At 38.2% G+C, this 27,991-nt stretch overlaps 2 protein-coding genes across 3 annotated transcripts; both read right to left on the bottom strand.

The window, feature by feature from the left end:
• Positions 1 to 1,703: 1,703 nt before the first annotated feature.
• LOC102228296 (TRPM8 channel-associated factor homolog) lies at positions 1,704 to 17,944 on the bottom strand. The gene is made up of 12 exons (XM_005804569.2): positions 17,854 to 17,944; positions 9,283 to 10,017; positions 8,863 to 9,079; positions 8,153 to 8,438; positions 7,702 to 8,000; positions 6,907 to 7,081; positions 6,703 to 6,797; positions 5,739 to 5,949; positions 4,276 to 4,512; positions 3,425 to 3,648; positions 2,789 to 2,902; positions 1,704 to 2,472 (listed from the first exon to the last, which is right to left on the bottom strand). The coding sequence occupies exons 2-12, from the start codon at positions 9,924 to 9,926 to the stop codon at positions 2,239 to 2,241; spliced, it is 2,736 nt and encodes a 911-aa protein (XP_005804626.1). The 5' UTR covers positions 9,927 to 10,017; positions 17,854 to 17,944; the 3' UTR covers positions 1,704 to 2,238.
• A 4,807-nt stretch (positions 17,945 to 22,751) lies between these two features.
• LOC102228045 (endonuclease domain-containing 1 protein-like) lies at positions 22,752 to 27,217 on the bottom strand. 2 transcript variants are annotated; one of them, XM_023350956.1, is made up of 7 exons: positions 27,136 to 27,217; positions 26,868 to 26,984; positions 26,668 to 26,768; positions 26,401 to 26,515; positions 25,741 to 25,897; positions 23,993 to 24,027; positions 22,752 to 23,911 (listed from the first exon to the last, which is right to left on the bottom strand). In XM_023350956.1, exons 2-7 carry the CDS (start codon positions 26,943 to 26,945, stop codon positions 23,636 to 23,638), a joined length of 762 nt encoding a protein of 253 aa, XP_023206724.1. In that variant the 5' UTR covers positions 26,946 to 26,984; positions 27,136 to 27,217; the 3' UTR covers positions 22,752 to 23,635. The 2 variants fall into 2 exon arrangements, with proteins under 2 accessions (XP_023206724.1, XP_023206723.1); XM_023350955.1 differs by having other exon boundaries at positions 22,752 to 24,027.
• Between the last annotated feature and the right edge of the window lie 774 nt (positions 27,218 to 27,991).

Genomic DNA, 27,991 nt, shown 5'->3' with positions numbered 1-27,991 from the left:
ACAGAAGATGCCTTTCCTGTAGTGATCAACAGCCAGGGTCACATCCTCATGGCTGCTTCTCTGTACGGCTGAGGAAGAATCGTGGTCCAAAGCCATGAGACCTACCTGACCCTCTGTCGTGCTCTGGTAGACAATGCTCTGACCTGGCTGGGAGGAGGGGAGTTTGCCAACCTGTCTTTTAGTGTACCCAAAACAATGAAAGGAGTTGTTGATAACCTCAACAGATCCACCTGCCAAGTCAGTCTTTAGAGCAGATCTGGGTGTCAGCGGGTATGTCTCTTTCTTGAGGATACAAGATTATGACAGCTTCTGCTACATGCAGATTCTGTCCTTTCTGACTGACATCTTGAAGAAAGTGGGAATACCCCAGGTGGGCCACAAAATATTTATGTAGCTGTAGGACTTACGCAGGGGTCTCAAACTCCTGTCCTCGAGGGCCGCAGAACTACACTTTTTAGATGTGCCACAGGTACAAACCACTGGAATGAAATGGCTTAATTACCTCCTCCTTGTGTAGATCAGTTCTCCAGAGCCTTGCTAATTACCTAATTATTCTATTCAGGTGTGGTGCAGCAGAGGCACATCTAAAAGTTGCAGGACTGCGGCCCTCGAGGCCTGGAGTTTGAGACCCCTGAACAGCTATTTAGTTTACTTGTTTTGTAGCACATTGCTGAATATAAAATATAGCAATGTCTTTCAAAATACTGACTGATAAAAACGATCTATGGGCACCAGTAAAGCAGAAAACACTGTTTTGTACAGTCAAAAGTTGTGTCAGTAACTCAAATCTGTGTTATGCACTTTTTCCTCAACATCAGAGTAGTTTTACAGAAACAACTTTCATTAGCTGACTTGAGCAGTAGTTTGCCTCGCACATTTCATTGTCCCCATTTGACGTTACTAGTCTCAAGCTTGTTTTGTGAAAAAGTTACTAATTTTTTCACATTTCAGAGCTTTCGTCTTTTTTTTCTCCATGCTCCAACTCTCGCTTTTTCTTCTTTCCATTTCTTAAACAGCACTGACCAAGAGCACTGATGTGTTACACCTGGGTACATCTTTGGGGGAAAAAACAAGAAGGCTACCGTGCCAGCAGTGACTTCATGCTGCTCTAGTACTGCCATAGCTTGAATTTATGTTTGTTGTAACTTATAGGAGAAGACTAAGACAATGCAGTTTTGATCCAGCAACATTTACTTAGTTTCTAACTAATAGCAAAATAATAGAAATCAAGGTAGGAATGGCCCCGCCACCTGGTGGTCACAGTCATTACGTCATGTGCTGCTTCAACACAATACAAACGGACATGGCCTATGGGACAGCAGTAGCGGTGTACATGATCAATCCGGTGTCATATCTGTATAGCTGCCTGATTAAAATAATAATAACAAAAGATGACCAACCTTGAGGCCCAAATGTCAGACCGACCCATCCAGGATGTGTCTTTGTCCTCCCAATTAGCCAATCAGGGCCTGATTACAATTTAAATAATACAGTCCACTTGTTAAATGTGTTTAAGTTGCTGCAGACACATTAATCCTGATTAGGCTCAATAGTTTCAATAGTTTCATCCTTTACATTTTCAGATGGCATTTCTTTAGATTCTTTCTTTTCATTCTTTAGTTAATGTTTAGAGCCACACAATAAAATGCAATATCAATCTTTACAATGTCTTGAGACAATATCTTGACAGCAAGACAGTCAAGTGGAAAATAGAAAAGAAAACTTTATTGTGGTTAGCAGTACAGTTATGAAAAACAACCATTAAGACATTACAAGTCAGAACCGGAAAACATAAAGGAACCAATGAGTGATTAAATGTACTGTCAGAGAGAACAGTAATTACTTAAAGAAATTAGAATTGCGATATACGAGTACAACAAAAGATAATAAACAGTGATATTTTTTTATGCTGTTTTTCATGAGTCATTTGCCAACATGTTCACAAACTGAATCATTAACTGCATTTCATAATGCTTCAATTAGCTTCTTTTCTTTATGCTAATTCTTCTCTAATGTTTCCTCTTTCTCCAACAAAACATCACATCTCATTGTTAATATCGTCTTTAAAATCAATCACCCCAAAAATCATTCCTTGATCATCATGATTAATTTCAGTAATCATTCAATAATTATAGCATTATACTGGGAATAAAAGACAAACTACAGCTGTCATTATCAATTAAACCAGGTTACAGTTTAAACTCGACCCAGTGGGAGTTTTAGTTATAAGAGATCATGTTAGGCCATTGGGTGATCGGTCCAGAGAGGCAGGTTGGAGAGTTCCTCCTCAGTGGCTTTTTGGATGGGCCATCCCCAGGCTTTGAAGAATCCAGTCAGGTTCCTGTTCACAGCTCTGGAGAAAGTCTCAGCATACAGGTTCATCTTCCCTTCGTTGTCATTGGGATGGTTGGTCATGTCATGGTAGGCAGCAAACACCTTCTTAAAAGCGTCCCAGCCAAACTTTTCCTGGAGCTACAACGAAGAAAAAAGGATTATGCAGATGTGACCTCAGATATAAACACAGTGACTGTTCTGTCTTTTTATTTCAGAAAGGCTTTTTATTGTACATCAACATTCATACCATTAATTGTGTTCATATAAATTCAACAACATGTGTCCTCTGTGATTAAAGAGTAGGCTGAAAATTGTTGTCTTGAATCCACAATGCATCATTCATTCAATCATTCATCTGTCACCACAACTATCAATTCACCTACTGGAAGACTAACATTCGACCGAACCTTTGCTGTCTTTCCTTTAAATGACTTTTATTTGTTCGTTCACTGACCTGCAGGTATGTCTCCAGGGCGGTCCAAACCTTCCAGTCGCTGAGCTTCTTGCCTCCTTTAACGTATTCCTCTACAGAGCTCTTCCGACTGGCTGCAGTTATGGAGGGATGAGCCTGGATTAAAAAGAATGACTTCAGTTTAGATAAAGGTAACAAAAGTTCACTCTGTGACTTAGATTAACATTATCTGACCATTACCAGATTTATGTTTGTTGCAACATGTACATAGAGTCTAAAGGCAATTCTAGACTTGCAACATAAATATCTTCATCAAGTCTTCCCTGTTACTTGTCATGACAGTAGGTGACTTAGAGATGTTTATAAGTTTATTTCATTGACAGATTGTCAGATTGACATCAAATAATTTTATGGAAAAGCCTCACAATCTACACAGTACAAGTCTGATCTGCTAAAGTACTCAATATATACAGGCTGACGGGGCAGTGCAATCTGCTGTATGATATGAAGAATATTTGTTGTTCAACAACAAAAGCTTGCTGCTGTTCAGTATTCCTGAACTGCTGTTCTTGATTCTTCTCTGTGATTTGGAAAATGTGATTAGTTGAGGCATAAATAGTCATAAATAAACGGATAAAACTCACATTTAAAATACTCAAACTAAAAATGTTAAGTCACCTTTGTTCTGTCAAGTCCCAGCATCTCCTCATGCACATACACTGACCACAGGTTGCACGTGGCCTCTGTAGTGTGTGGTGGAAACTCCCAGGGGCTCCTCTGTTGGTTGTGCCCCAGTTCATGAATTTCTCCCCACAGACCTTTGGTCCGGGCATCTTGTGGGTTGAACAGCTCAGCTCCTATGGATGAGTGCATCATGATGGGATAGCCTGAATGCATCCAACCTGGGAGGAGAAAACATAATTTAGTTATGACTTCAGTGCAACTAAGATCAGAAAATAATCAACATCTTTCTTATTTTCAGTCAGCTGCTTTCCTCACAGCAACAACGTTGTCTTCTTTCTCCACCATAAATTAAGTGATTTTGAATCAAATCATATTTTGACAAAAAGTAGTCCCTAAGCTGATTTTAGCAGGACTCTGTTAAATGTTTCATTGCTATGGTGTACTGTGATCTTTCATGTAGCCCATAAAATAAGTAAAGATTTGTGTCGTATCTTCATTTAAAATACTCAAAACTTGTACTGTGTAGATTGTGAGGCTTTTCCATAAAATTATTTGATGTCAATCTGACAATCTGTCAATGAAATAAACTTATAAACATCTCTAAGTGCAATCTGCTGTATGATGTGAAGAATATTTGTTGTTCAACAACATATTTTAGCTCATTTTCTATGGAAACCTTGAATATCAAAAATACAATTTGTGTTTACCTTATGTTAAGTGCTTGGTTAGATTTGTCAGTTTAAGTTGCTTGGCCAAGATTACAAGAAATTTCTGCAGAATTATTCATCCTAAATATACCAATACAACAATCATTTAACTTCTTTTTACATTTCCTGCCTCCTCACCTGCAGAAATCTGCACATCAGCCACGATGCGTTCTTTGCGGATGAATTTTTGTGGAATGACGGCCAGATCCGCAACACCCTTCATGATGGCATTCCAGAGTTTTTCCACCTCCAGAGCATTCTCCAGGTCACGAATGATGTGTGACGGTACAGTGAGGATGATGTTCTCAAACTCCATTTCTGCCCAGGGTGCTGGAGCTTTGCGCAGAGAGGACCAATCAGCTTCTTTAGTTACACCTGAAGTAAACCAAGGACAGATGTTGTGATGAAAGCAACTTAAAAAAACCTGGAAAAATAAGCAAATAACAATACAAGTGCAAAACTACACAATGTGAATTGTATATTTCCCAAAAAGAAATGTACTTAAGCAAGCAGTCTCTCTGAAAGTTAGCTTCTCTTGTGATCTAATTTACCATAGCAAGCCATTTGCAAATCAAAATGGACAGATGAAAAGTTCGTGTTTTGAATCCAGGAGTGGAAGCAACTGCTTTCCTGCAGGAGAAACTATCCACTTCACAGAAGAAATGGCATAAGGAAATATTAAAGCAACATTATGAGACATCAGACAGAAAGCCATGATCTAAATCTTATTAAAATGTGAGCGGACTTACAAAGGTTATTCTGTAACACAGTTTTGTCAGGCAGAATGGGCCACAATTTCAGAAAATTGTAAGAAGTTTCTGACAAAAATGTTTGACCCAAGCTTTGTAAGTTCATGAAAAAACACATAAGGAAACAAATTAAATCTTTAGAGAGAACAATCAAACAATTATCTCGCTTGCTATTCTGACATTAACAAAATATATGATTAACCTAAGTGGCCTATAAAGGGAAAAGTGTCAGATTTCATGACACCTTTTTCTCAAACAGTGAGAAAAAAGGCTGTAATCCATGCTTATTTATAAGCATACATGGTAATCTAGCTGGAAGTTTTCTGTGTCTCCTGTGATGTCTCCATGATTCTACAAAAGTAAACTAAAACGAGTGTGTTGTCTATCAAATTTTACCAATGTGCAAGCTTCTGAAAGGAACAAACTCAGTTTTATTATGACTGCATACACCAGAGTCTTGTTTCTTGGAAATGAATAAAGTTTGTTTTATGGAATAGAGCAACCTCCATATCTGGCACCATTGACAAAGATGTGAAAATCCCTAAAAATGAAATTCATTACTGACACTAAAAAAGTGATCCTAGTAATACTCCTTTCTATCATGGAAAATGTATCATTTCATTTTCTAAGTTTAGCGTTACAGTTGGGTCTTCAAACAAAATGCATAGCACACCCAAACAAACAGAAACAATCACAATCGAAATGGAAAAGAAGTGGAAAAATAGCGTTTTTACATTTTAAGTTACCAAACAGCCAGTGCATGAGATGTACACAGTATACCAGAAAGCTCAAAGCACATCACATCCATTGGATTCTCAAAATATCCCTTCATGGAGCACAAGACACACTCACCAGACTTGTAATAAGGAGCAGTGATCGCCTCCTGAACCACAATCTTTTCGTTCTCCACCTTCACGTCACGTGGAGCCAGCAGGTAGATGAGTCCTCCCCACAAGTTCCACACCTGCATTCTCTCTGATGTAATAGGGAAACTCTTGATAACATATGGAGCTCTCCATAACTCCTCTTTATGCAGCACATCACTTTGGCAGCCTATTTGGATCTAAGGGTGACATAGACCAAGTATTATAAGTTTGAAATCTTGCAGACGGTGTATTTTGGGGCAGGACGTATTTTAACTAAAATGTGATACACAGCCATGAATTGAAGAGGACATATCATATCATTCCCTTTGACATTTAAATCATTTAGTTGTGGTCCATATAGAGTGGAACTGCTACTTATTTTTCTTGGAAAGGTACCCACACCAGTGGGGAAAGTCTTTAATTGCTCAATGCACTTCAAGAACCAGTGCTTAAGCAACCTGATATTATGAGGCAGTGTAATGAATTGTGTGGATAAAGACATCCAACAGTTGAAAATTTTGACTTGTCCGCCTGTGGCTTCGGTATCCACAAATTTGGACTACAAATTACCTGCAGGAAACAAAAATGCCGGATTTATGAAACTGGTTAGCCAGAAGTCCATGACCTTAATTACCAGTTCTGCAGAAAATATTGTGATTGTTCAAAAAACATAACAAGTATTCAAGAAAGCTGAACAAATTGAAAAATATGGCCCAAACAGAATATAAAGAAGTCTACACAGCAACAAGAGAGACAAAAACTTTTTTGCACTCCAAAATATTCAAAAATATATTTTAGTTCTAAAACTGTGGATTTTGCATTACATGTCCCCTTTAAAGCACTAATGTTTGGTAATATTAGAATTACATTTCATTCAAATGCTCTAGGATTTAGCATAATGTTTAGGGAAATAAATAAAGTCAGCAGTAGTTTGAGTTCATGTACACTACCCTCCATCTCCTGTTCACAAACTTTGGTGGTAAGATCATTTCTGTCTTCATGCCAGGAGAAAGATACAGGCCTGTACTGATCCACTCCTCATGTTCTGTCACACAATCAGGAAAAATAAGCCAATGAGTCATTTCATTTTCACCATTATACAAAAATATTTTTTCAGATTTTTTCTTTATTCGATAACAACAGTGAGCTCTAACCTCCTGTTTGTGCAGTGATCATGATTTGTTGGTTCTTGACCACAGGTAGTGGCGGGTTATCCTTTATGATGTAGGGCAGAAGCTCCTTCTGGTTTAGGGAAGCATCGTACACACTGGTTGCCAGACTGAGGACTGCATGCTCTTTGGGACTCTTCACAGGGTTCTGCTCACTCGCCTTGAAATAATATAGTTCATATGAACTCTTAGAAACCAGTGGTTTGCAAAAGTATTGATATTTATTATAAAAAGTTTTCACCCCCTTGCATGTTTTACCCTTGTTGTTGCTTTTATAATTAAATCATAATCAGCAGAGTTTGGCATGTTTTACAAAAAAAGTTACAAAAACCTTTAATGTCAAAGTGAAAACAGATTTTTTAAAAATAGTAACTATTAAATAAAAAAATATTTAACTTAAAATAAGGGATTGCATAAATATGTTCCCCGTTTTATTCAGTATTTAGTAGAGACACAGTTGCTGGAATCACAGAATCTTTGGATGTTCCAGGATAACATAAATCATTTATTGTCACCAGTCTACCATGTTTTGGTTCTGTAAGTGTGTGTATGTACATAAAAGAGACATAGAAAGGTCACAGAATCATACATCCATAACAATATAGGAGAGAAGCAACACAACGACTTACAGCTGAAAATGCACAAAAAGGTTATTCCTAAAATTTTTGACCATGTATCAATTTTCTTCCAGTATTTTTAAATACCCAATGATATCTTATTTTTAAACCGAATAGATTTAAAGTACAGAAAGAAACAGAAAATTAATCGTATAATACCCACCTGTTGGATGCCCACTTTCTTTAAGATGTCAGTCAGAAGGGACAGAATTTGTATGTAGGAGACCCAGTTATAAGCCTCTATCCTCAAGAAGGAGGCACTCTCTGATCCCAGTTTCTTTAGGTTCTCTTCTTCTTCCTTGGTGAGTTTTATACCCTCTAGAGCATGACAAGCAAATCGATGCAGGAGATGACGGAAATGGAGCTTGTTGACTTGGCTTGGATCAGGAGCTTTGTAGACATCTTCAATTTCTGCAGTTTCTGTTAATAAGCCCAAGCCCATTTTGCTCAAGATTTTGTTTCCTAGAACAAGAAAATTGTGCATTTATGTTGAACTCCAAGTCTCACATAGATGTGATATTCGCTCAGCTCCTTGCAGTATATATTTCTGTTTTACTGGGTTGGTTTATTAGCCTGATAACTTATTTTAAACATGAAGAAATGTGGCATCATACCTGAGAAGTCTTGCATGGGGTTCTGGCCAATGTGTGTCGATGCCCAGTACCAGGCATGTCCACCAATCAGCAGGCCTCCTCCCTCAACCACAAAGTTTTGGATCATCTCAGCATCCATGTCAGTGTATGCTGTGCACACAAACACACTCAGCTCTGTGCTGAAGTTGGTCTTCTTACATGTCAACCCTAAGTTGGATAAAGGTTTGATGTGTGGCTCAAATCCAACCACTCCTTTTCTGCCTTGGTCCAGCCAGTTTAATGCATTCTTCCAAAATGATGCCAGTTTCTATTAGAAAAGAGAAGATAGTTAGAGGAAGAGACACTAAAAGTATTCTTAGATCTTAGCCAATAACCATGATGTAGAATATGAAACCATGCATTATGCAAGAGATCTGTAACTCCAGACTTTAAGGGCCGGTGTCCTGCAACTTTTAGAAGTGCTGCTGATCCAACATGCCTGAATCAAAAGGCTGAATTGTATTCTGACTAAGAGGACAGGTTATCAGGAGACCTGCTTTATTATTTGACTCACATTTTGAAGCAGAGACACATCTGAAAGTTGACACTGGCCTCCAAGGCCTAGATTTGAAGACCCCTTCATTATAATGTTAACATTTAAATATTTTGACAGTATAATAGTTCATGCTGTGTAAAATATAATGGATTTTTTAGTGAAACAAAAACAAATTTTCAGGTCTCCTTTACTGCACCTCGTATTGCAGAAATGACTCATGTGTCACCACAATGATCCGTCCCTGACCATAGTAGGTTCCTGCCAGGAACACCTTTCCTTTATCTGTGGTACCGATGGGAAAAGCAAGAGGGCCATGGACCAAAGCTGCAGAGGGAAGTCCATCTCCTTTAATGTCAAAATCTGAAATCCCTTTCAGCAAGAACTCCAGATCTTTTTTGAAATCCATCGCACAACTGTGGAGCAAAAAGATAGAGACAGAAACACAAAGCTGTGATGATGAGCGAAGGAGAAAATAACTATTGAATATTAAAACCATTAAAACCGAATGATGGAGAGTTTGAGCATCAATCTCTCTATTGGAAAAGTACATATAAAAAATGGTCACATATTAAAAAGAAATGTCTGAATTTGAGGTCAAACAGAAGTTTACACTTACTCTACAGCTTTACAGGAGTTTGGGACCTCTGGGTGAATGGAAACTTTTTCTGCCTTTCCGTACTGAGCAGTGAAGTAGATTCCTGCTACTCCAGTAACTTTATTCCCTGGAAACTCAAGGATTAGATTTTTATTCTCATTCTGTGAAGCCCACCACCAAGCTTGTCCACCAATCAGCAACCCTCCCCCTGCTTTCATGAAGACTATCAACTCTTTTGCCTTTGGACCCACTTGGTACGCATCAGTTACATACACGCCGACACCCAGATCTGCTCTAAATTCCTCAACAAGACTGACTTGGTAGGTGGATTTGTTGAGGTTATCAACAACTTCTTTCATTGTTTTGGGTACACCTAAAGACAGGTTGGCAGACTTCCCTCCTCCCAGCCAGGTCAGAGCATTGTCTACCAGGGCAGGGCAGAGGGTCAGGTAGGTCTCGTGGCTCAGGACCACGATTCTTCCTCGGCCGTACACAGAAGCAGCCATGAGGATGTGACCCTGGCTGTTGATCACTACAGGAAAGGCATCTCCTGTCAGCACCAAGTTACAAGGAACACTGGAATGCTGAAGGTCCACCTCCTGAACACCTCTTATCAGAGCCTTGTAGGCATCCTGAGGGTAAGACTGGGTCGACTGGTTGGACATGATGGGAGGAATTAATGCTGTGTAGTTTGTATGTAGAAGGTAATGGACAAAAGAAGGCTGTTCCAAAGAGATGCTGTGTCAGTGTCTCTTCCTGCAATAGAGACAAAATGTTCAATTTAAAAATCCCATATCATGTGAGCCATACCACCACAATGCACCACCTCTACAAAACAGTTTAGGGGGTTTGTTGATGAAGATTTAAGTTCCATAGCATTGTCACAATAACGCATTCACAAATTTTAAGTAAATAATTTCATAAAGTCTTAATAAAAATCAAGTAAAACTCTCTCAGCTACTTGTACTTTAAAATTATAGTATTGTTTTTACAACAACAGAGAGGCTATGGCTTTTTAAACTTATTTCCCCCATGTTTATATTTAAAACCTTGAGAAGAAGAAAACATGGACTTGGTTTGTTGGCCAAGCGCCCCAAATATCATGGAGGAATGAGACTTTCTGTAATTAGTGAGTTTCATTTGAGGCTTGAATCATTGGTCAGTGCCATTCTTTTCTTAAATCATAAGCTGTATCAAGCAAAGTCCAGGTAAATATTTAATATATGAGAATAAAATTAATATATCTTAACTGGATCTGCTAAATGTAAAATAGCAAGTAAAGAATAATCAACTGAATTTTATTTACCCGTTTTCCTACATAGTTGGAACATTTAGAAAATACAGTTTAGTTTTGAGAGTTTTTGATGAAAAGTCAATTAAAAACTGATACCAGGTACCAGACTTCTAAAGACATGTTTATAGCCAACCTGTAAGAGCCTTATGGTTGAAATGAGCAGTTACTGATGTGGCAGGAGCACGCGGCTTGACACCTGGGTGGTGGGTGTGTCGAGGTGGGCGTGACTGTCACTAAGGCATGAATGGGAGCCATACTGGCGCGCTGATTTGTATGTATGAGGAAGCGGGTGCGCCGGTGGTGGTCATAATTTCTGTTGACCGTGTTGTAATGTCGCTTATTGTTAGTCACATCGTATGGTTTAGCCTGGTCAGTATGTGTCAGTCCATGTAAAATCTGAAGTATGACAGTCAAGTGGAATAAATTGATGATTGCAACAACAACCTAAAGCGACTTGGAGTGTATTGAAACACGCGTCGGACAGTCTGAAATTCACCGCGTTAACCCAGTGCGGCCCTCTACAATACCGCTAGTTTGCCGCACATTTATCGTCAACAGAAAGACAATCGAATGAGCGGATCATTGGAAAGGCAAGTCTGGATTCTTCGCTTCTGCTTGGAACAGTTTGGAAGCGGTAATGGCGCACGCAGCGCTGCGTCATCAGTTAATTGAATGAGATTCCTTCACTGCAGCTCAATCAAGTTCGCTGGAACTGAGGTATGGACAAATACACACACTGAATCGCTTTGTCTGAAGAGGAATTGTTAAAATCAAACAACGGGAAATGGAGTCAGCTGGATCCAAATCAAGTTCCGTTGTAAGCGGTAAAGATGAAAAAAGACGACCAAAATTAACTGTTAAAGCATTACAAAATAAAATTGAGAAGCTTCAAAAGGATCTCAAAGCAAAGGTTTATAAAATTAAAGGAGAAATAAACATTATTAAAGAGCTTATGAAAAATGAAGGAAATCTTGAGAGTGTTCAGTCTCACTGTGATTATTTAAAACTATTGCTTGAAAATGCAAAACAATTGTATGAGTCTGTTATCCCACTGTTTCCTGCTGAAGAACAAGAAAGACAAAACACTTGGTTTTCAAGCTTGTGTAAATATAATTCTGAATTTATACAAGAAGTTGAAAAATGGCTTTCAGGTGCAGAACAACTCAACAATGCAGCTCAAATGGGTGAAAAAGCTGAATTAAATCAGGCTCAATTGTCCAGTGTTGATCTCTGCGTGAATAAAGAGCTTAATGCACCTTTAGTTTCTCAGCATTTAGAGTGTGATGAAAATGCTGATGTTGAGGATGATGTAAAGCCAAGTGACAGTGTTTCTAATGTTGACAGCAGAAGGTCTAGAGGAAGTCGTTCATCAAGAATTAAGTCCTCTGTGTCTTCTACATTTTCAGCTCGTGTTAAAGCAGAAGCAGATATGGCTGCATTAAAGGCACGACACAAGCTGTTGAAACAAAAACATGCTTTAGAGGAGCAGGAGGAACAGCTAAGGAAAAAGAAAGAAGAACTGGATTTGGAGATTGAACTTGCAGCCTCAATGGCTAAAGTTAAGGTGTTTCAAAGCTCTGTCTGTTCTCAAGTAACTAGTGCTGCACAGATTAGATCTGATGGCATGAATTCATATTTTGAGCATGAACATAAAAGATCTCAAATGTTGAATGTGGATGCAGATACATTTGTACCTACAGCAGCTGGAACTGACTGTCATGATAAAGCTCCAACCTTTCAGTCCTATTCTTGTTTGGGTGCACGACCTAAAAACACAAAGGTTAAACAAAATCCAGACACATTTACTGACCAGGTGAAGATAAAAACAACACAAGTTGAAGTTCCAATAGACCGAATGTTTCATCAAACTCAGCCACAATCATCACATCATAAAAATTCATTGTCAGTTGATGAAAATAAACAACTGTTAAGTGTATTGGAAAGGCAGAATGAAATTACAAGCTTGCTTGTAAATCAACAATCTTTATTTTTTTTGCCAAAACGAGACATACCGATATTTGATGGTGATCCACTCCAATTTAAAACATTCATGACAGCGTTTGAACACAGCATTGAAACAAAGGCGCACAGTGCCAAAGATTGTTTATACTTCTTGGAGCAGTACACTAGAGGTCAGCCTCATGACCTAGTAAGAAGTTGTGTTCATATGCCTAGTGATTCTGGATATGCTAAAGCTAAATCTTTACTTCAAGAACATTTTGGTTGTTCATTGAAGATAATTGCTGCATATATGAATAAAGTTTTGTCATGGCCTGCTTTGCAAGCAGAGGATGTAAAAGCTTTACAAGCATACAGCTTTCTGCTCAGGGAATGCTGCAATGTGATGGAAAACAATGGCTGTATGCATGAGTTGGATGTCCCTGCCAATATGCAAGCAATCATCAAAAAACTGCCCTTTAAGCTGCGGGACAGATGGAGAAATGATGTATGTGATTTACAGGAGAAGTTCAAAAGAAGAGTAACTTTCAGTGACATTGTTCGGTTCGTAGAAAGGCAAGTGAAGATCGCCAGTGATCCACTTTTTGGTGATATTCAAGATTCTTTATCTAGACCAAAGAAGGATGTAGGAATCTATAAATCACAGCAGCGATTAAAGATAAAAGGAAGTAGTTTTGCTACTATTGTTGGAGATATGCAGAGGACAGCTGACCTTGAAGTAAAGAAAGGACAAGAGACAGTTGTTATAAAGAGTTGTTTATTTTGTGGAGCTGGACATTCCTTGGACACATGCCCTCTACTGGGAAGGAGGACACATGGGGAGAAATTGACATTTCTGAAAGAAAATGGGGTGTGTTTTGGCTGTTTATGCACTGGGCACATCAGCAAAGACTGTAAAAGGCGGCATCACTGTAAAGTGTGTAGCTTAAGACATCCCACCATGCTTCATGTCTTCTCCAAAGAAAAGGAAACTGGTCCAGTCCATAAGACAAAGGAAGTGGAGACAACAAGTGGAAGTGCCTCCATCTCTGCTCAATCCAGTGGTCTAACTGGGGCCGGTGAGCATGGCTGTACTCTCTCTATTTTACCAGTCAGAGTGAAGTCTACAAAGAGCCAGAAGACAATAATAACATATGCTTTTTTAGATCCTGGAAGCTCTGCATCATTCTGTACCGAAGAACTGATGAACAGATTATATGTCACTGGGAGACATACAAGCATCCTTTTACGGACAATGGGTCAAGAAAGGGTGGTTGGAAGCGACATTGTGTCAGATTTGGAGATTGCTGGGCTAAATGAAGACATCTTTTGTGAATTACCTGACTTATTCACACAAAGAAGCATGCCCGTTCATAACAGCAACATCCCCCACCAAGAAGACCTCGAAAGATGGCCACATCTGAAAAATTTGAAGATAACTGAAATCAATTCAGGAGTTGATTTGCTTATTGGAACCAATGTGCCTAAAGCGCTGGAGCCATGGGATGTCATCCGAAGTCAAAATGGAGGCCCCTATGCAGTTAGGACGATTCTTGGATGGACAGTGAATGGACCTCTCAGAGGAGACTGTGATGTCGACACAAAAGAGCCACAATCAACTGTTACTGTTAACAGGATTTCTGTGTCAAGACTTGAGAACTTATGGCAACAACAATTGAAGGTTGATTTTCCTGAATGTTCTCAAGATGAACAACCTGGATGGTCCAGAGAAGATAATCAATTCATGGAGCTGGTTACAGAATCAATTAAGTTGGAAGAGCGACATTACACCATTGCTTTACCTCTGAGACACAAAGATCTGAAAATGCCCAACAATAGGAAATTGGCTGAACAGCGTGTTTTGAATCTCAGAAGGAAGTTTATCAAAAATCATCAATTTCTTTCTGACTATACTAACTTCTTGAATGAAAGATTGAGGTTTAAGACTTTTGTGACAAATCGAGTTGGAGAGATACTCAATTTGTCAAATCCCTTACAGTGGAGGTACGTTGTTACCAGTATTAATCCAGCAGATTTGGCATCCAGAGGAACAAGTGTGGAGTCTCTTTTGAAGGCTAATACCTGGGTGTCTGGACCAAAATTTCTTCATGACCCTGTATGGAAATGGCCTGCAAATCCTGAGGACATAAGTCATTTTGCTCTGGAGGATCTAGAAGATCCAGAGGTCAAGACATTGGTTTCTGTTAATGCGACATGCACTAATGAACAAGTGGATCCAATTATGGATTTCATTCATTCATTTTCCTCTTGGGACAAACTGAAAACAATGGTTGGGTGGCTACTCAGGTTTAAACAATTGCTGTCCAAACTGGCTCAAAAGAGAGCACAACTGAAGTTGGACCTTGCAAACTCCAAACTTGATGATATTAAATTTCAAGAAAGATTGAAGAAAGAAATGAATGTGTTCAAGAAAAAGGTTGCATTGGGAGCCTTATCAGTGGAGGAGTTTGGAAAAGCTGAGAGTGCCATCATCTGCTATTGTCAAAGAAAGCGATATCCAGAGGAAATGACAAGTTTACAGAAACATAAAGGTGTGAAGAAAACAAGCCAGCTCTATAAGCTTGATCCTATTCTTGAAAGTGGTGTACTAAGAGTTGGCGGAAGGCTAAGCAAAGCAGCTATGCCTGCTGAAGCTAAATACCCAGTTATATTGGCTAAAGACCTTCACATTTCCGAAATTTTACTGCGCCATATACATCGTCAGACAGGCCATGGTGGACGTAATCATATGCTGGCGGAACTGCGTCAAAAGTATTGGATCCCAGGTGCCAGCGTTGCAATCAGGAAGACTCTATCAAAATGCATGACTTGTCGACGACTCCATGCTGCACCAGGAAGTCAAAGGATGGCAGACCTTCCACAGGAGCGAGTGTATCCAGACAAACCCCCATTTACTTGTGTGGGTGTGGATTGTTTTGGTCCCTTTGAAATTAAGCGTGGAAGGAGCCTGTTGAAACGATATGGAGTCATCTTTACCTGCATGGCAACAAGAGCAGTTCACCTTGAGATGTTGTCATCACTGGATACTGATTCCTTCATCAATGGTCTCCGAAGATTTATTGCTAGACGTGGTCAAGTGCTGGAGCTGCGTTCTGACAATGGAACCAACTTTATAGGAGCTGAACGCGAGTTAAGAAAAGAAATTGAAAGATGGAATCAAACTCTAATCAGTAACACTCTCCTTCAGAAAGGAATAAAATGGTCTTTCAATCCTCCTATTGGCTCACACCATGGAGGTGCATGGGAAAGTCTTATTAAATCTGTTCGGAAAGTGATAAATTCTGTTTTGAGAACACAGAGTCTTGATGAGGAAAGTCTTCGGACAGTTTTCTGCGAAGTTGAGGCTATCATCAATAGTCGACCTATAACCAAAGCCTCTACTGATGCCCACGACCTGGAAGCACTAACTCCAAATCATCTTCTTCTCTTAAAGACCATGCCTTCATTACCACCAGGAGTGTTTTCCAAGAATGATGTCTACGCTCGGCGAAGATGGAGACAGGTGCAATATATGGCGGATCTCTTCTGGAAGCGTTGGTTAAAGGAATACTTGCCTCAACTACAAGAGCGGCAGAAGTGGCAAAGAACAAGACGGAACCTTCTTCCAGGAGATGTCGTCCTCATCGTGGATGACTCTGCTCCACGCAACTCTTGGTTAATGGGTAAAGTTGTGAACATTGTTCCTGATAAAGGAGGACTTGTGAGGTCAGTTCGCATCAAGACAAAGACGAGCTACCTGGAAAGACCCATTACCAAGTTGTGCTTGCTTCAGGAGGCGGAGACACCTTGAACATTTAACGACCTTTTCTCTCCATTCTAATCACCAGTGACTTCCTTTTCTCTAGTTGATTGCTTAGTCTAAAAGATAGATTAAAATAAATTTGATACTGAGCAAATTTATGACTATTTGTTTCTTAGGCTTGTCTCTTACAGTGTTAACATTTCAGATAATTATCTTTGTAATAATTAGGGGCCGGAATGTAAGAGCCTTATGGTTGAAATGAGCAGTTACTGATGTGGCAGGAGCATGCGGCTTGACACCTGGGTGGTGGGTGTGTCGAGGTGGGCGTGACTGTCACTAAGGTATGAATGGGAGCCATACTGGCGCGCTGATTTGTATGTATGAGGAAGCGGGTGCGCCGGTGGTGGTCATAATTTCTGTTGACCGTGTTGTAATGTCGCTTATTGTTAGTCACATCGTATGGTTTAGCCTGGTCAGTATGTGTCAGTCCATGTAAAATCTGAAGTATGACAGTCAAGTGGAATAAATTGATGATTGCAACAACAACCTAAAGCGACTTGGAGTGTATTGAAACACGCGTCGGACAGTCTGAAATTCACCGCGTTAACCCAGTGCGGCCCTCTACAATACCGCTAGTTTGCCGCACATTTACAACCTAAAGAAACATTTTTGTTCAGGTCTCATAATTTTATAAAAATATTTCATATCAAAAATGTATTTTTTTATTAGAAGCAATTTAAATGATTTTATTGTTTAACTTTATTCATTATTCTATTTAATATGAATACAATATCTTTTAAAAACCAAACATATAGAAAATGATTTTTTTATTTTGTATTATGATGCTCAGTATCTGAAGCTGAAGTCTATGTTAAAAGTATATAAAATTCAAATGTTGGTCAGACTGGTTTGTTACTCTTTCAAGTAATTAACACAAAATCTAAAATAAACTTTGGTTTCTTCACGGAAGGATTCTAGGGGAGTGAGGCTGCCACTTCTTTGCTACCAAATTTTGCTACCAAAAAATTTAATAACTTGTATAATACTGTCTTTAATAACCACTTAATCATGTTCAAATATTAATACGTTTACAATGAATCTGATTCTACAGAAGAAGGAAAGATCATTAACTACACAGGAATCAGAAATATATTCCAGACATAAATGGACTTTTATAAATAATATTGAAAACAGAGTTCCCAAATTTGTGCAAATAGCATCAGGCAAACTAGTTTAATTAAGATTCATATTACTGTTGGGTTATGCAAACCAGTTTTGTGAATAAAAAGTATTGCATAATGACTTGGCAAGGACTTTTGTGAGTGGAATATATTAAAATAAATGATTTACATTAATTTAATGTAAGTTAATAATTTGGTTCAAAAGCTGGTTATTTACCATTTCATGACAAAACCATTTCATGACAAAACTACATCAAGCCAGTAGTGATCATTTGCAAGTTGTGTTTAAGCTAAACACAAAAATATAAACTTAGTATTTGTAAAATTTGATATACTTAAAATTCAATATATTTTTAGCTTGTATTTCTAAAATAAAGCAGTTTAATTGTCAAGAGAGACAATGTAGCTGTTTTTACCTGTGTGCAACTTGAAATCTCTAAAAACAGAAACCTGTCCCAACGTGCAGCTTTCCAAGCAGTTTCTCGTTAAGATAGTGTACTGGAGAGAAATACCTTCTTTTTAATTTTTTTCCATGGAAAAGTGAACGAAAGGAAAATCAGGGAGGGATTCAATGATTGTCCAATGAACATTTAGCACAGAGAGCATTTTCTTTTCTGTCTCCTTACGCAATGACTTTGCAGCCTTCTGAAATTTTAGGTTCACTTTAAAGGTTAAAGAAGCTCATACTTGTGCAGCCTTTTTATTTGCTTCAAACAGACCATAAACAATAAAAACGTGACAAAAAATATATTATAATGTCCATTGGCATGCAGTTTTACATAATTTGTTCAAAAAGGAGCAGGTAGAAGATACAAGATCTTATGATTTCCTGCCTCTCTCATATCGATCAACTTACAAACATTTAAATCTCCCCACACCATACCATACCAACTTTATTTATAAAGCACTTTAAAACAACCACAGCTGATACAAAGTGCTGTACATCAAAACACAACATAACAATAAAAAAAACATAAAATAAAAACTTACAGTTTAAAAACAAAAACATACAATTTAAAACTAGATCCCGCTAGAGTTAAAAGCCAAATAAAATAGATGGGTTTTAAGATGAGCTTTAAAAGTGGACAGTGAAGGGGCCTCCCTGACCTGCAAAGGCAAGTTGTTCCATAATTTGGGGCCCATGACAGAGAAAGCCCTGTCCCCTCTGAGCTTCCTTCTTGATCTCGGTACCTCCAAAAGCAGCTGATCTGCGGACCTAAGAGACCGATAAGGTGTGTATGGGTGAAGAAGCTCAGAGAGGTAAGCCGGGGCAAGATTATGTAGTAATTTAAAAACAAACATAAGAATTTTAAAATGAATCCTAAAATATACCGGCAGCCAGTGAAGTGAGGCCAGGACAGGGGTCAGGTGTTCCCTCTTTCGAGTTCCTGTCAGCAGTCGTGCAGCAGCACACTGCACAATACTTCACTTTCTTGTTGTTTGCCCTCCTCCCTTGGGCCTTTGTGATAATCATATCTGCTCCTCTGGGATTAAATGTACCAAAGAGAAAAACATGTTTGGAATGATGTTTCTGAACAGGTCCATGCAAGTTTGTCTGAAGAACCCAATGCCTTCATTTTATAAGCTTCTGTTTTTCTTTCTTTTCTCGTGCTCCATATCCAAGAACATCAGCCTCATTGGTCGAAGTATGTTTCCCAATGTATCTTGTCAAATGTCAAACATAAAGATCAACATGTACTGTATGATAAAGATGATAACGTACCAAAGTATGAACAATTATTACAAATTAGCTGCTCTCCAAACCATGGTTGGATCTAGTCTATGCAGAATTTGGGATGTGCTCCACTCCACAGTGGAGAAAAGCTCACAGCTGGGCAGAAGCGCACACATTTCCAAATTGTGCCCAGACTTGACTGTTATCTGGTTCTTAAAGTTGTGAGTTTAAATATTTCTTTCAGACAGAGAGAGAAAAGTCTTCAGCATCAGTAGAGGAGACAAGTGATCAAGCAGTGGCTCATTTGGTTGCAACATGACTTAGAAGATTTCAGAACCTCAGATTCAAGATTTTGAATTCAATGTGCACGATTGAAGGTACAGGTGCTTTATGGTCAGCCGTACTCTCTTAAGTTATCACCAGAGAGAGCTCTACTGGGTTAAAATGACAAAATCCACAGAAAAACCCTATTCCACCTGAAAATACAGATGGTGTTTGTCTCCACAGCAGAGTTTCTCAGTTTTAGTCCTCAGGGACCGCTGCCCTACATATTTTAGATGTGTCTCTGGTCCAGAATACCTGAGTCAAATGATTGCATGACCTCAATTGCATGCCATCAAGTTCTACAAAAACCTACTAATCACTTATTTATTCAAGTCAGGCGTGTTGCAGAAGAGGAACAACTAAAACAGAGATCCTCAAATCCAGTCCTGGAGGGCCTGCAACTTCTAGATGTGTCCCTAGTTCAACACGCCTGCAGGACACTGACCCTCCAGCCCTGGATTTGAGGATTCCTGACTTAAAACATGCAGGGCAGAGAGGCTGAGGACCAGAATTGAGAAACATTGCTCTACAGCACAGCGACGCAGTTGGTAGCTCTGTTGCCTTGCAGCAAGAAGGTCCTGGGTTCGATTACCGGCCCGGGGTCTTTCTGCACGGAGTTTGCATGTTCTCCTTGTGCATGCATGGGTTCTTTCCGGGTACTCCGGCTTCCTCCCACAGTTCTAAAACATGACTGTTAGGTTAATTGGTTTCTCTAAATTCTCCCTAGGTGTGAGTGTGTGGTTGTTTGTCCTGTCTCTCTCTGTGTTGCCCTGCGACAGACTGGCGACCTGTCCAGGGTCCCCACCTTTCGCCCGGAACTTTAGCTGGAGATAGGCACCAGCACCTCCCGACCCCACTAGGGACAAGGGTGTTAGAAAATGGATGGATGGATGCTCTACAGCAAGGCTCAAACTGGTTGTTGAGGCACTAATATTCTTCTTAAATACAGAGAATTTCCCCAGATTTTGACAAGGTTATGGAAAAATTCCAGTGAACAGGAGCCTGATTTGTCATCAAAAGTGATCAAAAAATGGCAATAGTCAATTAACTTAGAATAAAATTTACTTTGTAATAAACTGATGTGCAAACTGAGTGTTTTTAATCGTCTTTAGTGCCATAATTGTTTATAGGGTTGAATATTAATTTTTAGAATAATACTTCTAGTTTTATTTATCTCAAGCTGAAAGCAGGGATGATATTTTGGCTGCTTAAAAATGTAGAAACTGTCTATTTGGTTTTAGTTGTCTTTTAGAGAGTACTCAGTCACATTTCAAAATATTGTTTTTGGGTTGAGATTTTTCCATGAATTTGACAATAGAAACTCTTATTTCAAACTTACAGCCTTTTCAGAAGCTTAAAAGCTCTAAAACTCTTTTGATGAGAGCTAGGAATGAATCTGTTTTTCCTGAATTTGAAAGTGAGAAGAAAACCTACAAATTGTTTTAGTTTACTGATACAACTATGAGATAACCAGTTACTGACTGTGCAAGCTGTAGATCTCCAAGTGATTTTTCTTTGACTGGCAGGGAGCAGAAATTTGCCTCTCATAATGAAGAAAATGTGCAGACAGACTCTTATATACAGCTATGGTTAATCATTAATGGTTTCCTTTCTGTCATGTTCTGTTGTTGAGAAAATGAGCCATTGATAATGTCTGTAGAAGGGATGGTCAGATTTCTGAAAAAGGGACTATATGACTTCTGTGGAAGTCATTTTTGCATGTGACAATAAACTGCATGCAAAAAATAATTTGAAAAAAGTTGAAGCTTTATATTTTATCAGAAATGTCAAAGTTTTTTTTTTTTAGCAAATATATTTAATGTTAGTTCCTTTTTACCTTTTCTTTCTCCAAGACATAAAAACATAACCTTTGACCCTAGAAGTTCATACATTTAAAACTGTACACTTTTATACTCTTTTATGTCTCATTTTAATTTAGTCATAGTTTTTGGATGACTTAATATCTGGTTGAAAAATAAAAAATAAATCATAGCTCAGAGAAATTAAGCTCATGATCAGGTTGTTTTCAGTGAGGCAGGCAGGCAGTTATCAAAAACATTTATTTATAAAGTGGACATACTGTGCAAACATTTTCACTTTTTATGCTCGATTCCATGTAGGTTGAGTAAGATTACATATATTCACCAATTGTATGGATATCTTAATGTTTTTTATTATTTATACAGGTGGACACCTATATCACAATTCATTTAAAAAATAAAAAAAAAACACTGAAATCACCTCCTGCTGATGTTAGCCTATAAAAATATATTCTTAGAAGTCAAAATTATATAATAAATGCCAGTAGCCAAAACATTCATGTTTTTAACCTTCTATGTTCAATTTAAACATAGAAGCTTTAAATTGAAGGTATTTAGACTTTCACTCAGTTTTTCCTGAAGATGTTTCAACACATATCCTGAAATTCTGGAGGCTCATTTAAAGTTGGGAGTTGGAGTTGTGACACAGATGTGCTCCATTCCTTAACACATCCAATAATTAACATTTACCATCAGTGCAAGCGCGTGATCTATTGTTTTCGGAATCATTTAGAACTTTATCATTTGCTCAACACCTTAAGTGATGTAACCATGCAACAGTCTTGGAGGATGCATGATACAACAACTTTCTTCTTATTTCAAAATCACTAACTACAGCAGAACAAGAGGTGAAAAATTACAATGCTGTAAACCAAGGAGAAAGTTCACCTCTAATCCAAGATCAGGGAGGAGAAACTTACATTTTCCTCCAGATGAGAAACATGGATGTAGTGGAATGCCAACAGCACTACCACACTCCAACGATGCTGATCAACTGCAGCAGCTGCAACCACCTGAGCAGGCAGATCTGCAGGTGCAACAGAAAAACAATTTGTTTCCGCAGCAAGACATAGTACGCGAATCAAACTTTGAATTCTCTGAGGATATTCTGCCTTTTGTACCCATTAAGTAAAAAAAAAGATTCTGTCCTTGTTAGTTATATTTTAAAATTAAAATCAAAGGATGCTGGATGCACGAGGCAGAGAATAGGAACCATTTGACTTCCTGTAAAACAGTTGTTTATAGTAGTATGTAGACCTTATAACCAACAAGACCATTCTTCTGGAGGTCACCTGTCAACCTGTCAAAACTTCTCAAAGTTTGACAAAAGGTGTCTTAGTTTTTTCTCTGCCTGGCATTCAGTATTTAAAATCACCTCCACATATCCAACTTCAACCATATAGATAATTTGTAAACTAGCCCTGTCCATGGAATAAAAATTATGTATCAGACGTAGGAAGAATACATTTAAAATCCACAAGTTAAAACTTCAGCACACAATTCATTAATAAATTTATTCAGTTTGTCTGTAGGGTTTTTTCCAGCCTGGGAAGCAACACTTCAAATACATAAAAGACCAAGATTAATATGAAAACCACATGCTTCGCTGTAGTTCTTTGTTTATATTATAATTCATCATGTTTTTCATGTACTTCTGTCTGTGTTTTGGTCTAGCTCAAACCTTACAACACCTGGGGACACCAATCAATGCCCAGTTTGTCAGCCAACATTGTGTGTGCTGGATTATTTCAGAATATTTGTACAGCCACCATCTTCTTTTATGGCTTATGAAGTAGACCTGAGCCTGTTGGTTTTGTGCTGAGTGACATTAACAATTAAATTTATAGATGGTGACTCTGAACTTCTTATAACGTGCCCGTATTTTCCACTGGCATCTGATTGTTCAAATTAGACACAAATAATCAGTCATAAAAGTCCAGTGAAACATGCTTTTATTAATTTTGATTCTTGGTAAATAGGTAAATGGTTGTTTCATTAGCTTTAACTCTTTTTCTATAAATATTGCTATGAATTCACATCAAGCCACTTTGGGTTTTGATGTCCATCAGAAGCTCTTGATGCAAATCCACATGTACAAAAGATGATATTGAAGACACTTTGTTGCCATCTAATGGTTGTAATTATGCCAAAATACGCTTAGTATTTCTGATTTACATTCTAAATACTTAAATTCCTAATCTAATTTTAAATTGGATTGTAATGTGATTTTGTGTGAAAGCTGGTAAGCCCTGGCCCCATTAAAAATCTGAACAGGATTAAGCTGCTGCAGAAGTTTGATTTTCAGGCTGGTTGTTCAAATATATAGTTTGGAATCTAAAACATTGGGGAGCCACATTGAGATTTTCAGCTGCCAATTATTTATGCTCTGCAGTTGTTGTAAAACAGCTCCCCCACTGGTTCATTGGAAAACTGCTGCAGGAAGGCGCCCAGTTCATCCAGTGAACGTTTTACAACATAGTTCTCGTCTGTGTTTCTTGCTGTACCAGCGCCACTCTGAATGGGCTGGTCGTTGTTGTCCACGCAGCAGTAGGCATTCCACACGTAGTCTGGGATGTTGACGCGCTTCACGTTGTTTTTGACAATCCAGTTGTCTGCTGAAGGCACAGTACCAACCAGGACGTAGGCCTTTGAGCACTTTTCAAGGAAAAGAGTGGTGAGGTCAGACTCATGGATCCTCCAGGCATCTTGATTCATTTTGGGGTTCTGGGGACATACGTTGGTCAGGGTGAACGTGGCATTACGACTGGGCACTGGAAAAGAAAGATTTTTATTGAAGTAACCAGTAATTCTAAACATATTCTAAATTGATCACAGAAACCAGAGCAAAAATATAATTGTGTTTCATTGTTTTGCCATTGTGGGAATGTGAAAGAGGAGTAAGTGAAAAAAGACAGTAAGGTAGCCGGTTGGTAAGGACTTATTTTCAGCTCATTTTAATGAGTTTAGCTATTGTCTGCTCTTGGCAAATAGACTATTATTAACTGCTTACAGTGTTCCACATTATTTTTGCTCCAATATCGACTAAAAATATTTTTCAAACCCCTGTCATAAATACGTGAAGAAATCTTTGGAGCTGTGGCTATCAGGCTCAATCTGTCTTTCTCTTTCTTTTAAAGCAAAATGTTTTGTAATACAAATACAAAACATTTTTGAGAGAAACATTTACTTTTTATGTAGAGCAATTGGAATTTCTTCAAGACTGTTGGTTTATTTGCGGTGTTCTAGTTTTACCTAAACTTTGAGAGAACCTTTTTATCTGTCAGTGTTGCTGAATTTAGTTTGCGTTGACCTGTTTAGTAATTTTTGCTTAATTGATGGAGGTTCACTTAACCCTCTTTAGGTTGTTAGTTCTTTTGTGCTAATTTGATTAAGTAGTACTGTATTTGTGCATTTTTTGAAATATACCATTTCAAATTTCATTTCTTTCTCTGGGCACTTTGTTACCACCCTTGACCCCCCTAGACCTCGGGATTGTAACTGTTACACATGTAAATATGGCCAAAATAAAAAAAAAATGGTGTCTGGAATGTACAAGTAGAGGTTTTGTTTTTTATTCTGCTTAGTTAAAACCAGTATTTTATTAAACTACAACAATGTTTATAAGGAGCAATGATTTACATGTTGGAATTGAAGACTTGCTGGTTTCTGACAACAAAAACAAACATTTGCATTATGGGCACAGTGTTATGTCAGCAATGCCTGAGATCATCTTCAGGAAATAATGTCTTCACTTTGTTAAAAACTTTTGGCTGCATGCTTGGCTGATTTATCGTGTTTTGGTTGTGAAACATATTTGTCTACATCATGAGAATCCATGCAAAAGTAATGAGTTTTGACTCAAATCATTCATTATTCAACTTAAAAGCAGAGAAATTTGTTTAGGATATACATGTAAAAAAAAATAATCTAAAATTATTTCAACACGTTTTCTTGAGTGTACGTTTAACCTCAAATATAGTGTATCTGTCAACAGTTTCAACACCAAAACATACAAATGGTGATATTTTAGCATCACGGTAAATCCAAGCATGCATGAAAATCAACAAATAAATCCATGTATATAAAAAAAGGTAAAAGTTCAGAATGGTCTCAAAATGTGGGATGCTGTAGAATTCCTACTAATGACAACTGCATGGTATTTTTTTAATAAAAATGCTAAAAAAAAAAAGTGCAATGATGCAATTGCGTTATTGATTTTTCTTTTTTCCTCATTACATTTGCTTGTTTTTCAGTTGGACTGTACAAAATGTATCTCACACACCTTTTAAATAACTTTTCATTCTTATTTTTTATATCACAGAACTTCTCATCTTAACACAGTTAATATTTAAGACTTAAGTAACTTAAAGGACATATATGAAAGCTCTGCTCTGAAGCAATAAATACTGTCTCTTGTGTCTCTGGTGCCATAGCACCACCTACTGTGCCTCAAGGATCCAACACCAGTATTTGGTCTTTCCTACCTGGATGGTGTCCGTTAGGGTTGAGGTGACCACGGTCAAAGCCAGAGTTTGTGTAGTCCTCGTTCAGAGCTTGTTTCTCTCCGAGGTAGATGTCGGGGTAGTCCTGCCCCAGCCAGTATCCATCCTTCATCTCAGCTTGCCAGCCGTCATTCACCAGCTAAAGCACATCAGAACATGCAGAGACCAAAACATAAAAACCGTAAAAGGAATCAAATAGTAAACCATGCAGTGGATTCCTTCGAAGCCATCCCACCTCGACGAAGCAAAGTTTTTGTTGATGAGAAATGGAAAAGATGATGTTGAAATGTGGTTGATATGGGAACTGGGACATAAAGATGTTTATTCATGTGTAAAAGTCATTTAAAGGTGGATTAGGTTAATCAACTAAGCTAAACAAGCAGGGATTACAATGTATTAATTAAGTTTACCTTTTAGGGACTTAATAAAAAGCTTACTTTTTCATTAGGGCTAGGGTTAGGTTTAATTTTGTGTTTACTTGTCATTAAGTTTTGTTCCGGAATAAAGTACAGACTGGATTAAAATGTCAACAGAAAGCTGACCATGGAAATAATTATTTTGGATAGAATCTTTTAAACATCTACTTAACAATTCTGACAATATCAAACAGTTTAGGTCAAACAGAGTAAAGCTGTGTGTCACCTGAGGCTCCACAAACCACCTGTTCTCCCTGCCACCTCCACTGCTGGGCTCAAACTGATACGCAGAATAGACAGCAATGCGATGGTTGGTGTCATACAATGTGGCAAAATGAAACCTTAAAGTGCAAAGATCATGATTACAAAGCTGAATGCCATCAGGAGAGAAACCAGCATGCTGCACATGATCATGGAGATACAAAGAACAATAAAATAATTTAGCGCAGAGTTGCTTCATGTGCTCAGAGTAGACATTCATTCATATAACTACCTGTTGACGAAGCGCTGACACAGACGGGCAGCGCCTGGGGTGGACGCTCCCCATTCTGGCACCTTTGCCTTATAAAAGTAAGTCATGCATTCTGGCACATACTGAGGAAAGAACAACATAACAGCTGTTTCCTGAAAACTTTCAGCCAAACATACTTTTGAAATGTTTGAGATCTGGATGGAACTGGAGAAGAAACAAACCTCAAAACGCTCCACAACATCTGCATGAGCAGAAAAGAGGAGTGACAAAAGAGCGCACAAAGCTGCCAAAGTTTGCATTCTGAGTAGAAGGTGATGAAACCAGGAGTGTCAGTTGGCCTGGAAAGATGGGAAAAAGCAAATTATTGTGTATTTAGCCGTCAGGAAAGTGGTTGATGAAAGCCTGTGGAATTACTTCAGCACCTGACACATGGGAGGAGAAGCAGTCAGTTTGTGCCATCTGTGTTTGTATGAGTATATTTCCACTCACCTGCTTGCTGCTGCAGCCTGTCCTTTGCCACGGCTGCCACCTTTATACAGGACTTCTCCTCACCACCTTTGGCCCTGAATGACCCCTGTTTTATTTGACCTCATGTTTACTAGCGCTTTATATTGATCTAGGACGAATTCAGATCTGACTAACACGTGATGCCTGGATGATGATGGCCAAAAGTGGGAGTGCAAACTGTGAAAAAGTGCTACAATTAGCACCAGAAAGGTGAGAGTACACAGTGAAATGTGCAAGTTCATCATGTGTCAGCACCCTTTCATGTGTTATATGATATTTATCTAATTTCTTTCCAACACCTTAGCTTGTGCTGTTTTTTCTAAAACTAATTTATTTTATTTTTCCCTAGATCAAACTTTAGTTGGCTGATTATACAACCGGATATTTATTTATACAGACATCTCTTTAATTTGAGTTAGAAATTTACTTTAAATCCTACTTTTCATCCAAGAAAAAAGATTTTATACAAGAAAATATTTGGCACCCACACAGCTTTATTCGGTGTTTATGTTTTGATCTCAAACCAATCAAAAACTTTTTAAACTACTCAAGAGGAAGAAAGATTTTTTTGCTTTTGATTAATACTTTCATGAGTAAATAAAAATACACCTAAGAAACTATCTAAATTTCTTCCTTCTATTGAAAAGCTATTTTTACTGAATGTTATGATTGAATATTTTAGTTTGTAGGCATAGAAAGCTTTATAGCACCCCTATGGTCTGGTATTGAAGCCCTGAAATATATTTATTTTCTTATTGATAGCATAATCCATAATCTATAACCATTTATCCATAATATTTGTTGTATTATTTACCTATTTTTCTGTATCCTTTGACAT

Source organism: Xiphophorus maculatus, chromosome 18, assembly GCF_002775205.1.
Source record: "Xiphophorus maculatus strain JP 163 A chromosome 18, X_maculatus-5.0-male, whole genome shotgun sequence".
NCBI lineage: Eukaryota > Metazoa > Chordata > Actinopteri > Cyprinodontiformes > Poeciliidae > Xiphophorus > Xiphophorus maculatus.
Note: the sequence above shows the minus strand (reverse complement) of the source record. Positions and strands in the feature narration are given on the sequence as shown.

Excerpts from the sequence above, each read along its gene's own strand:
- LOC102228296 (XM_005804569.2), bottom strand. The coding sequence starts at position 9,926 with ATGTCCAACCAGTCGACCCAGTCTTACCCTCAGGATGCCTACAAGGCT. Across the intron at positions 9,080-9,282 it reads AACTCCTGTAAAGCTGTAGA|TTGTGCGATGGATTTCAAAA; the intron begins GTAAGTGTAAAC and ends TTTGCTCCACAG. Across the intron at positions 8,001-8,152 it reads CCCCATGCAAGACTTCTCAG|GAAACAAAATCTTGAGCAAA; the intron begins GTATGATGCCAC and ends TTCTTGTTCTAG.
- LOC102228045 (XM_023350955.1), bottom strand. The coding sequence starts at position 26,945 with ATGCAAACTTTGGCAGCTTTGTGCGCTCTTTTGTCACTCCTCTTTTCT. Across the intron at positions 26,769-26,867 it reads ATGTTGTGGAGCGTTTTGAG|TATGTGCCAGAATGCATGAC; the intron begins GTTTGTTTCTTC and ends TTCTTTCCTCAG. Across the intron at positions 25,898-26,400 it reads GGTGGTTTGTGGAGCCTCAG|CTGGTGAATGACGGCTGGCA; the intron begins GTGACACACAGC and ends GATGTGCTTTAG.